The sequence below is a fragment of the Nelumbo lutea genome, chromosome 4 (genome assembly GCF_056320005.1).
Source record: "Nelumbo lutea isolate HS-2025 chromosome 4, American lotus-T2T, whole genome shotgun sequence".
NCBI lineage: Eukaryota > Viridiplantae > Streptophyta > Magnoliopsida > Proteales > Nelumbonaceae > Nelumbo > Nelumbo lutea.
Window position 1 is genome coordinate 91,112,050 of NC_142687.1, and position 14,944 is coordinate 91,126,993.

The 14,944-nt window shown below is 36.6% G+C and overlaps 1 protein-coding gene across 1 annotated transcript; it reads left to right on the plus strand.

The window, feature by feature from the left end:
• The first annotated feature begins 4,875 nt into the window (after nucleotides 1-4,875).
• On the plus strand, nucleotides 4,876-12,133 carry LOC148861764 (BTB/POZ and MATH domain-containing protein 1-like). Its single transcript, XM_088981850.1, has 4 exons — nucleotides 4,876-5,835; nucleotides 6,909-7,257; nucleotides 10,920-11,196; nucleotides 11,664-12,133. Exons 1-4 carry the CDS (start codon nucleotides 5,417-5,419, stop codon nucleotides 11,840-11,842), a joined length of 1,224 nt encoding a protein of 407 aa, XP_088837976.1. The 5' UTR covers nucleotides 4,876-5,416; the 3' UTR covers nucleotides 11,843-12,133.
• The last annotated feature ends 2,811 nt before the right edge of the window (nucleotides 12,134-14,944 follow it).

A 14,944-nucleotide genomic window follows, 5' to 3' on the forward strand; every position in this document is an offset into this window, starting at 1 on the left:
TATGGTAATTATATTCTATAGAATCTTTACTATATAATGTCCATACTTGCCTTAGCCTCACATCAAGATAATCGCCTTAAAGTTATGTTTGGTTTCAAGGAAAAGTAGGAACCTTTCCCTTCTTTTTCCTTCAAATCAAACACAGTCTAAAATTTTAATATTTATTTATTTTTGTCTCTCCGCACACACACAATCCATGCCATTCAATTAGGATTTGAAATTTCGTTTGTTTAAATGTTGATTTTGATTCATGTGGTAGACTGTTGGAAAGAGCTTGGATCTCCTAGGGACGGAGGTGGGATCTCCTCACATAGGGTGCCTCACAATGACTTAGGCACATTCCACCATGCATTGGGAACATCTTCCATAAATAATAATACATAAGTACATGAGATGTTCCCAATGCATGGTGGGATGTGCATGTGAGGTCAATGTGAGACACCATGTGTGAGGAGCAGATTCGATCTCCTAGGAACGAACTCTTCCAACACCCCTACTCATAATATACCACAGGCATGCATTGGGAATGTTTCCTCTGTTACATGGAGAGATGTTCCCCATACACTAAGTAGTATCTCGTGAGTAAGTTGTGGGTAGGAGATCCAAAATGTGTTGAGAGGTAGGAAAATGGATATGTCAGATTTTAGAGTGGATCCAATTGATTTGGATCAAATCTAAATGAAAAATTGTTTTTCTTTTCTTGGCTTCGTATCATAGGGCTAACAATGGGGGTAGCCCATCCCCAGCCATAGTGGCAACGGGAAGTGGTGGATCTAGGACCTTTGATCACATTAATTTAATCATAACAGGGTGGATTTGAAGTGGGGACCATACTCCTCACCCCGAACCCTAATCCCAATCCACAGTGGGGAGAAAGGTTAACCTTCATCCCTGATCCTTGATGGAGATGGACTCCTCAATGGGGACCCAAATCCCCTACTTTCTTAATTGAAGTGTTTTTGGGGTTGGGGTAGGGCAAGGACTTTACTCCCCATCCCCGTCCCTATCCTCTACTGGGTATCCCTATTAACATCTATTGCCACCAAGACAATCACCATCCCCGACCCTATTAGGTTGAAGAGGTTGGGTACCTAACAAGGGTGGGAAAATTGTCATCTCTAGGTTTGAGGAGGCAAGGTAGTTAGATAAAATTGATCTGTTGAGGGATGTGAAATGATAAAAAAAAAAAAAAAAACAAAAGGAAGAAAAGAAAAACATAAAAACGTAAAAGTTAAAACCCTAAGTCCCCAACCTTATAACTTGGTCTACATGGGACAAGGACATGAGTGTTATTCTTGTATATTTTTCTTTATTTCTTATATATTCACCTCCGAAAGAAGACTAAGAAATCAAATTTTATTTGAGTGAGGGTAATTGTAAAAAAAAAATTAAGTATATCCATTGGTTACTTCCACTTGTGGCGTTCTTCGACCGACAAACAAGGCCCTACATGAAATCCAGCCTTGGCGGGCTTCCCGAAGGTACACCGTTAGAGTGAGTGTGCCCTTTTTCAATAAGCCCCGCTCCATAAAGAAACAAAATAATCTCAATTTTATGACAAATCTATGGCTGTTCTCTCCACTAACCACAAAGATAAATGGACAATTTCAGTAGGGACAATTGTCCACATTGACTTCAACATAGATACACCATTGGTAGTAGGATTTTATCCAAGTCTCATCTCTACAATGTATGAGAAACTCTTATTACTACATTATATCTATATATATATTGTTAAAATTTTTAATGATAAATGCGTATTATAAGATGTAAAATCACACTTGGACTGACATGAATTAATGAAAAATCAATAAACCATGTCATATATTGAAATTTGATTTAACGTGTTTATTGGAATAAAATTTCAATAATGGGACTCCAAAAAATTTCAATTCCATTTCCGCACTATCAGATTAGGTTCTTTGTAACCAAAATCTCGTTCATCCCCTTGATGTTGACAAGCAAAATATGAAATATGAAAGATCTACAATATATTCTGAAGTCTTTAACTTGGTCATGTACAATATATTCCTCATGGGACCTTCATTGTTTCCGTTGCATGTAGAGACGTAGAGATAACGTTGTTATTGCTACCCAATTAACTTCGTTCCTCCATTCTACGGGAATCCTCTCAATTAGCCACGCGTCCACTGTTGACGGGAACACGTTGAACCCTCTTGTGTCACTAGCTATTAATTTTTGGCGTTATTTCTAAATGCACGTCCAATTCGAGTCCAGATTTACTACCCACGAGACACACATAAAACATCGCAGTCACACATGGAGAATATTTCATTCGCTTATATCTTATTATGCACAGAAAATGTTTCCAATACACAGAGGTGGTGTTTTGTGGGTAGACATGAATAGGAGATTTGAAATTTGACCAATTCAAACTATCAAAATATATAATAGATCCTCTTTGGGGAGACTGGACTCGGTTCTCACAAAAACTGTTGTAACATTGTTCTCACAGCTTTTTGCAGCCATGCATTGAAAATATCTCTATATTTGTATATTTTTATTTATAGGAAGATATTCCCAATACACAGCTGCAAGTGATTATAAAGACGGTGTGAGGACAATTGTGCGAGAACTGAATCCGATTGTCTTTGCCATTTATTTGGCCTTGTGTTCTGTTTTCTAGCTCCAATTCTCGTTATTTGGGACTATCTATTTTAAGTTTTTAACTAGACTGAGCATTTCGGTTTTTTGGCCGGCCTGAATTTTGCAAAATTGGTTTGGTTGTGTTTGAGATGAAGACAAATAAGTGATTTTGATTTTTCAAAAATTTGTTAATTTATGATATTTGGTTATACCTAAAATGACTTAAAATTTAATATTTAATGGATATATATATATATATATATATATTAATAATTGATATCTATTTTTTTGATAAATCATTTTCTGAACAAATATTGGTCCCCTTGAATCGTATTGCAATATTTGTATAACTTAGGGGTATATTTTATTGAATATCATTTTCAGAGAAATTGTTTATTTTCCTTGGCCCAAAATTAAGACTTAATGAAGAATGATAATTGATGAAAAATAATAGTGTAATGTAAACATTTACTCATGAGTGGATGACGAATTAGTAGGTGAACCCAACTGCCCCAATGACCTACAGGTTGGACTCACGTCCAAATATACCTAGGCCTTTGACCATCATCATCTAAGCCTAATTCTGATTTTCGACATTCCATATGTGGAATTGGCTACTAGCTTATTATTTTGTTTCTTTTTTTATTATTATTATTATGTGTTAAGAATATATATGAGGGAGCAACAATCAATGTTAGAGTGTTTAGGGGTGCTTTAATACAATACTCAAATAGTATGGGTATTCAAAATTGGCTACATAAAACAATCTTTTTTATTTTTTCGTTAAGGGACATTAATGGTAAAGAGAATTTAGTCAATTGTCAAAAACAGTAGGAATACTTTAATATAATATTAAAATAGTAAGGGTAGATTTAGTCAATTTCCTAAGCCTTAGGAATAGTTTAGGAAATTTGCCCATTAAATAATAATAAGAGTGTAAATCAGGATGCACTTGGAATTGAAGGTTAAGAGATAACTCAATGTGATTATGTTCGGTATCTTGGTTCAATAACTCAATGTGATAGGAGAATACTATTAAATTAATTAAAGGAAGATTATATAAAATAGTTGTAAGGCTAGTTATGTGTAGAGCAGAGTGTTGGATGATTTAAAAAAAAAATGTGTTTAGAAAAATAAGTATGGCTCAGTTTGGAAAGAGTGTAAATGCAAATATGTACAATACAAAATATAAGGTTTTGCACTCTACATATTTGCATTTGCACTCCTTTCAAACTTAGCCTATAGAAAAAAAAAATGAAAATGCTAAGATAGATGAGTGGAAAAATTAGAAAAAGTGAGATTGAGAATTAAATTATTCATGGAAATTTAGGAATAACTCCAATAGGTTATAAAATGAGTATAAACTAAAACGGTTTGGTAACATGCATAAAGGACCATCAATAACTCCAGTTAAAAAAGTGATTTATTAGAGGTGGAAAGTGCTATGGATGGACCAAAAATGACATGGGTGAAACTGGTTAGAAATGATTTAAGCATTATTAATTTAACAGCCAATATGACTTTAAATACAATGGATTAACAAAATATGATTGGTGTAGCTATCCTCCTTGGATGCCACATAGATGATGATGATATGTTATAAATTATATATTACATGGTATTAAATGGTGGAGATAGAACAATAAGCATATGAGGTTCATTGGTTGTTTTTTATCTACCCTTAGCCCTTTTAAACCTCTCAACTAAAAAAATTTATGGAGAAGTACTGACAGTCACAATATGCATATTTCTGATTTTCTCTAAAGAGTTATAAACATTCAAAATGTCAAAAACCCCTATTTTATATATCAATAAATTAGCATCAATTCAAAGTCGACATCCACCCCTTCTGTACTTTGGGCCTAAAAATTCTGACACTGGGCTGAAACGTTATTCTCCGAAAAATGCATGATAAAAAGGGCTTTTGCTGCCATTGGTTACAAACTTTATATCATGCTCGAACTCCCTATGTCACAAAGCGAACAGCTTTTTAAATTTTTTCAAGCCAATCATATAGCCACGTGGCAAGGTAGCACGCGGAGTTTCTTTTTCTCACATGGGCAGCCTCCTAAAATCTATTATCTATACTGCTATGTTGAATAGAGTCAGAACTCAGAAGACAGAAGACAGAACATAAGTACTGAATGGATATCCAAAACGTATAGATGATAAGATAAGGCGGTTTTCTGAAAAGTAAACCGACTCTCGTGCGGGAAACTGAAAAAGAGCAAAAGCCGTCATCTCTCTCTCTCCATCATAGAAAGTTCTAGTTTCTTATGTTTCTCTCTGCGTCTCTGCGTCGGACACGCACCGTACACACTCTCTTTATTCTCACTCACATTTCTTTCCTTTTTCTTTTTCCCTTTTTTTTTGTTTTGATTTTTATTTTAAATAAACCCTCTCTCTCTCTCTCTCTCTCTCTCTCTTGCATTTAAATCTTTCTATAAATTCTAACCAAACCTCCCGTTTAATTCCCTTCAGCAGCGTTCTCTCTCTCTCTCTCTCTCTTTCTTTCTCTCTATCTATGTTTGAAAAGGGCTAGAAGAAACGGAACCCTAGAAACCTATTTTGGATCTTGCAGAAGAAATCGTCGCCAATCCCTGGAATCCCGATAGGAAGGAATTTAGGAACCCTAATTCAGAGTCCAAAACCAGTCCAATTGGCTTAATTCCTGCCGATAAGCCTAGCAAATTGTGGATCGTAACCCCCAATTTAGAATCTCGAGGGGAATAGAAAACCCTAAGAGCCCAATTCGTTTGAAGGAAAACCAATTCCGTCTTCAACCTGACGTACTCCATCTCTGTTGTGGATGGGCATGGGCAGGGTTTGCAGTGAAACCTCCAAACCCTCTTCTTCTTCCTCCCCCTCTCCTTCGGTCACCATCTCCACCTCTGTCACAGAGACCGTAAATGGCTCTCACCAATTCAAGATCACGGGATACTCTCTCTCAAAAGGTCTAGGGATTGGCAAATACATTGCGTCTGACATCTTTTGGGTTGGTGGGTATGCGTGGGCGATCTACTTCTATCCCGATGGGAAGAGCATCGAGGATAACGCGGCCTATGTTTCATTGTTTATCGCGCTTGCAAGCGAGGGAACTGATGTCAGGGCCCTTTTCGAATTGACGCTTTTGGATCAAAGCGGCAAGGAGAAACATAAGGTGCACAGCCATTTTGGGAGGACGTTGGAGAGCGGGCCGTACACTCTTAAATACCGAGGAAGCATGTGGTAATTTGGGGGCTTTCCCGTTTTCCTTTTGGGCGTAATTTTATCCTTTTAGGGTTTCAATGCAATTGATTGTCATTGTCGTTTCAATGTTTTATTTTCTTTCCTTGTTCTTTTCTTGGAGTTTTTTTTTTTTTTTTTTGTTTTTTGTTTTTTTTTTTTGCAATTACATTGGCTCTCCCCTTTGATTTCTTTGGTCGAATATTTGTAGATTCCCTCTTGCCTCAACGCCCAACTTCCCTAAATTTCCTCAAAGAATTGATTAGATAAGGTTATTTGCTTCTGATTTTCTTGATATTCATTTTCTTTTCTTTGTATTTGCCCGACTATCTTCTTGATTAACTTTTGGTTTTTGAGCACATAATCCTTCTTAAGTTTTGTTTGATCAGTCAGGACTTATAACCTGTATGCAAGGATAACTAAGACGCATTGTCCTCTGACTGAAAGTTGGTCGCCTTCATGTTCCATGGCTAGATGAATCAATTTACAATCACGGGCTTACCGGTCCCAAGTTTACTTGGAAGAATCAGGCTGCAAAACCAAAATGCAGAGAACCAACACCCTGCCGGTTGTAGAACTTTAAGTTCCTAGGATAACGCGACAACTGACAACAAGAGGAGTTTAGTTTTCTAAAGAATTACGTGACGAAAAAATGGACCACAACTGACACCTCGATACTGCATTAGCTGAGTTCTATTTGGAAACTTAATTTCCTTGTACTATCATATGGTAGGAATATTTAGCTATACTTCTGTTAGGCCATAAATCCTTGATATTGCATTATGGGCCTCAGAATTTCCCCCCTTTTTGCTATGATTGACTATGGAGGATTCTTCTCTATGATGCGTTTTCATGAAATGATCCAGGATAATATGCTAAACTTTTGTTTTGAAAGAAGATAACAAGATGTTATAATATGCAAAACTTATGTATATGCTACTAAGTTTCTGAGATATCATGTAGCATTCCCAAGATCATTAATAGGTTAATAAATCACAACGTTTGCAAGGTTAATGAACTGAACTGGATATGGCTGATAGACATAAGGTAACGGATGTGATTGTTGGATACTGCAGGGGCTATAAACGTTTCTTCAAAAGAACTGCTCTCGAGACATCAGATTACCTTAAAGATGATTGTCTCTCTGTTCATTGTAGCGTTGGTGTTGTTAGGTCACACACAGAGGGACCCAAGATCTACTCAATACCAGTCCCATCTTCTAATATTGGACAGCATTTTGGGCATCTCCTGGAAAGTGGAAGGGGAACCGATGTAAATTTTGAAGTTGATGGAGAGATTTTTTCTGCTCACAAGTTGGTGCTCGCAGCGCGTTCACCTGTCTTTAGGGCACAGCTTTTTGGCCCAATGAAGGATCGAAATACCGAATGCATAAAGGTTGAAGACATGGAGGCTCCAGCTTTTAAGGTTGTTCAAATACTTGTAGCTCATTGTTTGGTTCTTGTCATTTTTTGACTTAATGCATCTGTACATAAATGTCTTGGTTGCCCACTTGCTTGTTAAGACAACATTATAGTTGTGACTTGTGAAGCAGGTTTTGTGTTGCAATGACACAATCATCACGTTATGTATGAGTTGAATAAAACAGCCACTGCTTTACTGATACCAACTCTTTTTTCCTGATAATCCATTTCTGATTTCCATCTTCAGATGAATTTTTCTGTCTTCTTTTATCACTGTCATCCAATGTATTTTCCTGGTGTAGCAGAGCTTTTTTTTTTTTTTATACTCTTTCTGAATGTTTATACTTCTCTCTCATGGTCGTGGGACATGTATACTCATTCACCATTTTGTGCTTTCTCTTCATTTCACAATATTACGTTAGCATTGGTATTAGTCATATTATAAATGCAATACGTTTTGGTAGGAAATGTAGCTTTATTATCCTTGCTAATATTCCATTTTATTTTTTTTTTATGTTGAATAACTAGAATTGCAAAATGAGTGCAGGTGTGAAAGCACAAAATGTTTATTTATTTATTTTTAAATTATCACAATAAAACCCTCTCAATTCTTAATACTCTCTAACAAAATCCTTCTCAACTCTCTCCAATGGTCAATGTTTGTAACCTCTCACTTCCCCTAATCTTTCCTCCTTTTTTTTATCAGCAAAAGAAATTCATTAAATTAAGATCAGATTTGGTACAAAAGTTGGAGGAGCACTCCAACCAACCCCAAGTACAAAGGGTTAAACTTTTCCACAAAACAACTGGTGTCTATTAAGTATTAACCCCCCCCCCCCCGGGTTTTTCTAGTACATCTGCCATTCCATTTGCAGTTATTGTAACCCGGCTAAAGGTTAATTTTCCCTGTCCAAGATATGACCAATCTTGAATCCCTTTCTACTTCCAATTCTTGGAAGTGCTGTTTTGCTTACCTCAGTCCTTGCAACAGTGCCATTATTTCAGCTCTAACCGACTCACCAATACCAATTGGCCCTGAATACATAGCCACCGCCGTTCCTAAATGGTTCCTGAAGACACCTCCTATGCCTACTCTTTCTTAAATCACTGTGAATCCCAACTAGGGTTGTACATTGGATGGGATGTGTTGGGTTAAGGGTCAACCCAAACCCAACCTAAGACATGGACCTTAAGCCCAAACCTAGACCATGGTCAAAGCCCAAGTTTGCCAACCCAATTCATGCACAGGCTAAGCTCAACACAACTTGGGATGGACATGGGTGAATTTTTCAGGTTTCGAAGCTTTCTCATCATGTTTTTCACCTTTTATTATTTATTTTGGTTTTGTAGTAAAATTGGATACCTCTACAACTGTAAAACTTAAGCTAGGATATATACGAGAAATGATGTTTTTCCTTTTAAAATTTTCTTATTTAATATAAATTATTTATGTATCATCATTATTTCACCTATGTCTCATGATTACTTGAACACTATAGAACAATAGTTGAATGATATTTTGACTCTTTTCTTAAAATCTTCCATAGTTCTCAAGAACTTCATCATTTGGTGTGCACATAAAATGCTTACTTCTTTATCATTCACTAGTTTTTCAGATAAATTGCTAATGTGCTTATCCTTCTCTTGAAATGGCTTGTGTTTTCCCAAGTTATTCTATATACCATATTCTTGTGGACTTGTGGCACTTTGATTATCCAATTTTTGTGTGCCAATTTAAGGGGAATTTGTTATTGGATTTAAATTCTTGAGACAGGAGTCCAGTTTGCACACTGTTAGGGCCTATTATATAAGTGTGTGTCTTGGTGTCTTTTGGTGCAGAGGCTTTGGTCTCGGACCCCTGGAACAAAAGGTTGGTTTGGGGCCATATGACTTTCTACTTGTTTCCATACTGAGATGGTAGGAGACCCACCAACTGATGAGTCTTTTATTGGACCAGAAATTAGCTCAAAAGGGCCAGAAATCAACAAAAATGTGTTGATTAGACAAAACTTTAAGTTTTTCCCTTATTGGTTCAGATTCTGAAGTCTTTGCGGGTTCAACACAGCAGTTAGCAATTCTTTTTGTTGATTAAACCCTAACAAATAAGAAAATAATAAAAAGAAATTAGTTTATAAACACAAAAAATGAATATTTTTGTTTAATAATGTCAATTTTATAATTATAATGTCAAAAAAGTAACAATATAAAAGTATTTTATAAGACAATATACAAAACTTCTTGACGACTGGGTGAGGCGAGCCTCCAAGGGTGCCTTGTCGCCTAGGCGTTGCCTTGACAACTATGTACGTGACTTGCTGATTGGATATGTAGTCATCATGACGTTTCTCTTTGTTTATTTTGTTTGCCTTCTATTCTTTGCAAATTGTAAGCATTCTAGTTTGGATGTCATTTTTATTTAATTCTTGGCAGGAGAGCTGGTTTGCATTTTCTATATCATGGGAAATGACTATTTTGGAAGAGTGAAACACCTTTTTCTTTGATGCAGCTGACCATACACAATATATACTCTTTGCCTTAAGTTATCTCCATAACATGGACATTATAACTTAAAATGAAGTTCATGTTCTTCGTGTCTTTACATTTCCTGTCCTTTTTCTGTGCACTTTTGTTTTGGAAATTGTTGTTTGTTTTTATGAGGTTTGTTCCTCGTATTTATTTTAGGGGCCCATAGGGAAGTTGGCTGAGTTGGTTATTTTTAGGTGAGTTGTGGTGGTGGTGCCATAGAAGATGCTTACATATCCACCAGTTTATTGCTGGATTCTTCTCCTAAGTATCTGCTCTTGCTCACAAATTTTAGTTGTTCCAGCTCTGGCTCTGCGATCTCTTGGTTCAGCCACCAAGTGCTGCTACTGGTTATCAAGGCTTTCTTCAACTTGGTCAAGTTTCTACCATTGTTGGTTTGCATCATTTTATTAGATATCTATTACTGTCTTTTCAAATACCGTGACTGTATAAATTCATTTCTTTTCTATTTGGGTGGATAAAGCCCATGATGGCATGTCAATATTGTCTCCTGGTCTATGAGGGAAAAAACAAAATTGCCAAGGTCATTGGTGGTGAAGAATCTATTTATTTTTGTCTTCCTGACCCAATCCAATTTATTGAATTATTTGGATAGCCACTATTTCCTCTTGTTGTCCAGACCCATTCCTCTTCCTTCATCCTTCCTGTCTTTAAATCCTTTTCTCTCTCTTATATGACTGTGGTTGATCTAGGACAGAGATAATTGAAGTCCCTCCAGTGCTGTATTTGTAAAACATTTTTTGGTTGAGCTAAATCTGATAACAAGGAGGAAGCCATAGCCTTGATTCACTTCCCTTTCTATAACTTGTCAAGGTAAACCACCCAGAGAAAGAAACAACTAGGAAAAAGGTGGTTTAAGTATATCGAGAGGAAAAGCTTGGTGATGCTTTTTTTTCCCAATATTTCTTCAGAATTTCCTATACTAGGCTTTTAATATGTCGTTACTGGTATGATGATTTTATCAAAAACATGATCACTTGGATTTTTCAAGGCCTAGTAACTTCATTTTCTTATCATTAATTTTGGTGGTTGGTTGGGATGTTGAAGTAAGCTCCTTTGTAGTTGAAAGGGAGTACAATAGGAGTCTAACTTTTCTCTCTTTCATGGCTATGCATTTTGTAGGCGTTACTCCATTTCATATACTGGGACGACATACCAGACATGCAAGAATTCACTGGTTTGAACTCAAAATGGGCATCCACACTGATGGGGCAGCATCTGCTTGCAGCAGCAGACCGATATGGACTTGAAAGGCTCAGATTACTTTGTGAAGCCAAGCTCTGTGAAGATGTTGCCATCAACACTGTAGCAACTACGTTAGCCTTGGCAGAGCAACACCACTGTTTCCAACTTAAAGCTGTGTGTCTCAAATTTGTTGCACAGCCTGAAAACCTGAGAGGTAAATATGGTTGTTGTTTGCTTTCTATCTTCACTCTCTAGATCTAAATGTCCAAAATGCTATACATGGTAATAGAGGTAGCACCTGTAATTTGGAGAAAATAAATAAATAAAGAGTTGAATGTGCAGTCTGAGTTGGTTAGCCAAGTGCTAGGGCTACTCTCCAAGATAGTGTCCAATTAGTACTAGTACCAAAGCATGCTCAGATGTTACTCAATTCTACTCAAATCTACAAGGCCTTATCTCTACTATTTGGGATTGATTACACGGTTCGGTTTTACCATTGTACAGTTCTACTCTTCAACTTCATTTGCACTGATTTAAAGTAGTAGAATTGGAAATTAATTGCCGGTTTTTTTCTGTGTTTTATTTTTTTAAGATATGATTTTTCTTGGCTTTTGCTAATTCTCTTGGAATGTGGCACAGTGGCAGTTTGGCTAAAAAGTTGAATCGCTGTGTTGTTTGCAGCTGTGATGCAAACGGATGGGTTTGAATACTTGAAGGAAAGTTGCCCCTCTGTTCTGACTGAGCTATTGGAATATGTAGCCAGGGTTGGTGAACACTCCGTCATTGTCTGCAGGTATGGGAATGAAGCAATTCTTGATGGCAGTGATGTCAATGGAAGGCGGGTGAAGCAAAGAACATAGAACCGATAACAACAATCACATTCTCAATGTAGCCACTAGCCAGGAAAGTGAAAGAAAAGTCTGCTAGGAATACCAAGGCATTTTTCGATTGTTTCTCATTCTGTATGAGATGTAAATTAATGGTTCATATAGCGCCATGGTTGTCTTGTAATGCCAAGGTTTTCGTGGCTAGTTTGTTTTGTTGCCATGCCATGGTTCTACTGTTAAAAACTCCTCTTTGCACCAACTCTTGTTTTGTTTTGTTGCCATGGTTCTGCGATCTCACTAATGGACCGAAGCATATGTATGGAAGTCTTGCGCATCCCTTTGTTTTGTTTTAAAGTTTAAACCAGCAAAAAAAAAGTTTACCCGGTGATCTGGAGTCTGGGTTGTGGAGCAAACCAGTAAAAGAGTTTTCCCCCAAGATGTTTTTACTCGAGTTCGTTTAAATATTCGAGAGGCTTCTATCCTTTATAATAGGCTTTTTAGTGGTTCCGCTAGTTGAAGTAGTGGATGTCAAATGCCATCAATGGAACCCTGAAAGGGTTCCTTGGCCAAATGGAATGTATTTATTTCTGACCTTGAGAGGCCAAGGCTATGCACTCTTAACTATAGTCTGTCTATATAGAGTATGTTTTGTTCCCACGATTTTCTTTTTTAGGGTTTCCTTACCTGCATCTACACTGTAATAGCAAATACAATTCCAGATTGAAGATATACTAGTAAGAGGCAACGATAGGATATGTACCCCATCTTCCAATATAGATCTTCATATGAGTACTTGACACCACTTCTGGAAAGATCAGGTTTTGGGAAATATCGATAATCAGCAAGCTTTCCTTTTTCCTCATTGTTTAGGGCCATGTAGGCTTCATTCACGTTAAGGTAGGGTAAGTGCACTTATCTGGGTCCTCATTGTTTAGGGCCATGTAGGCTTCATTCACGTTAAGGTAGGGTAAGTGCACTTATCTGGGCAAGTGTTTGAAACATTTTTGGATAACAGCACTTATGGGTAGTAATTTACCCAAAAAGGTAACATTATTTAAGGGATAATATTGTCTCCTCACATTGATTTTCAGCACATATGGGTAGTAATTTACCCCAAGTCTGAGGAGATTGTAACTTCTTCAGGTAAATGAGCGACTCACTAATACCGAAAAATGAGTTTTTTTTTTTCGATGGGACATATCAACTTATCTTCCCCTACTTGGAAAACGAAAGAGGCCATAGTGCAAGTTTACGTAGGTCCAACCCAATCAAATGTTAAGGCCTTAAACAAATCGTGTTGGTTGTGATTCAGGCAGGCCTCTTTGGGTTTGTTTCTTGAAGGTACAATCCAATTTAGAGGATAAAACAAAAATGTAGTGTGCTTGTGTAGGTGGCTAAAGCCAATAATGTATTAGTGCATAAAGAGTAACCATGGAAAGCAAAGGTAGGATTGGGAAGCAAGCTGTAAAAGAAGCTATGATCTATTGGTGCTCTGGATCTAACCATACAGGTGATTATACTGCTCTTTTTGCCCAATCAAAGCTTTTGCTATATATCTGATGGCTAATTCAGAAGTGAAGACCAATTGCAGTTGGCTTTGTGACTTTCTATGAACCATGTTCTCTGCAAATTTCTCTTCTCCTGAATGTAAGTGTCAACAGGTATACATATTAAATATTAATCTAGGATATCCTTAAAAAATATAAAAATAATGATAAATTTCTTATTAACACTTAAGTTTTGTAAATGAGTTTGACGGGGGAGAAGACAAAACAATGCTTATACATGCATCTCTTTGCGAATACATTGATTGTTAGCTAACATGTCAGGAAAACAATTAGGGTGTTATCTAGGTTCTTAAAGAAAACTTTTAGTAATTCCTGTTTATTTTGATGTTGAAGTTTAATGTCTCCAAACCAAAATCCTCTTTTTCCTTTAGGCTGCACTTGGAAACGATGCAAATATGTAGAGTGCAAAATGGTTCACATAAATTGTAAAATTGGGTTAATTTTGCACTGACAAATTTACATTCTCACCAAATAAATTTTTAGCTGTAATGGATGTAAACACGAATTCCAATAAAACATGTCTTTTTTATCAAAAACCCACTTAAATGCAAATTTACTTCTTTTTTTATTGATGTACTTTTACATCTTATTATCAATGTAAATATGTATTGGAAATTGTGTTTTCTGTCATTTGTCAATGCATAAATGTAATGTTGCCAAACAGAAGCAAAAGTGAACCAGAGTATAAAATTACCCTGAACTGAGATTTACACTTTATTTGCATTGTTTCCAAATGCAGCCTTAGTTTGTCTTTTCTTTCTTTTTTAGATTATTGCCTATTGATGCCTCCTTCAGGAGAAATGATTAAATGCAGTGGTTGAAAATAGTAATTCTAAGGGTCTGTCTGATTCGAGGGAATGGGAGTTTGGAATTGGAATCAGAATGGCCCATTCCCATTCCAAGTGTTTGGTTGACTGGAATGGAAATGAGATTCCCATTCTAGGTGGAATTGGAACCCCCGTATGGGGGAATGGCCATTCCCGACCCCCTCCCAGGGAATGCCATTCCCATTCCGGTTTATGGTTTCATTTTTTGCCTATGGACAAGAATATCTTCATTTCCAATCCTACTGCCAAATCATCCGCAAAATGTGAATCGACATATATGCAGAATCCAGAAATTACACAGAAGACCATTGAAACAAGTACAAACTCCTTGATAATAGAAGATGCTTCTGCAGATTTGGCTATGGAAGTGGATTTGCTCCAAGAAAAGTTTATGGAAGTTATTTGTCACTGCCTAAATGTGACTCTTAGTTCTTTTCGGTGTTGCTTTAATAGAAAGTGTGATGCAGAAACGTGACAAAACATAAGAAAAAAATCTATGAAAATTTCGAAAAATTTAGGATTTTAAGGCTAGTATTTCATTGGAAAATGTGAGGACAAATATTGGATAAGAGAGATTAGGAATCTAGGGGTCGAACTATTCATTCTAGTGTAAGAAAGTGAAGATTTCTGGAGACCAAATATCTATGTATAATATGGCCAACACCTGGAAAGGATTGTGGAGAAATAATTGTTTTGAAACTAGACACAAAGAACTATTCTTAGCCTTCAATGTATGGGAT

Bases quoted from the DNA above. Each gene is read 5' to 3' on its own strand.
- LOC148861764 (XM_088981850.1), top strand. From the start codon at position 5,417: ATGGGCATGGGCAGGGTTTGCAGTGAAACCTCCAAACCCTCTTCTTCT. The intron at 5,836-6,908 runs GTAATTTGGGGG...TGGATACTGCAG, and splicing joins AAATACCGAGGAAGCATGTG to GGGCTATAAACGTTTCTTCA. The intron at 11,197-11,663 runs GTAAATATGGTT...TGTTGTTTGCAG, and splicing joins ACAGCCTGAAAACCTGAGAG to CTGTGATGCAAACGGATGGG.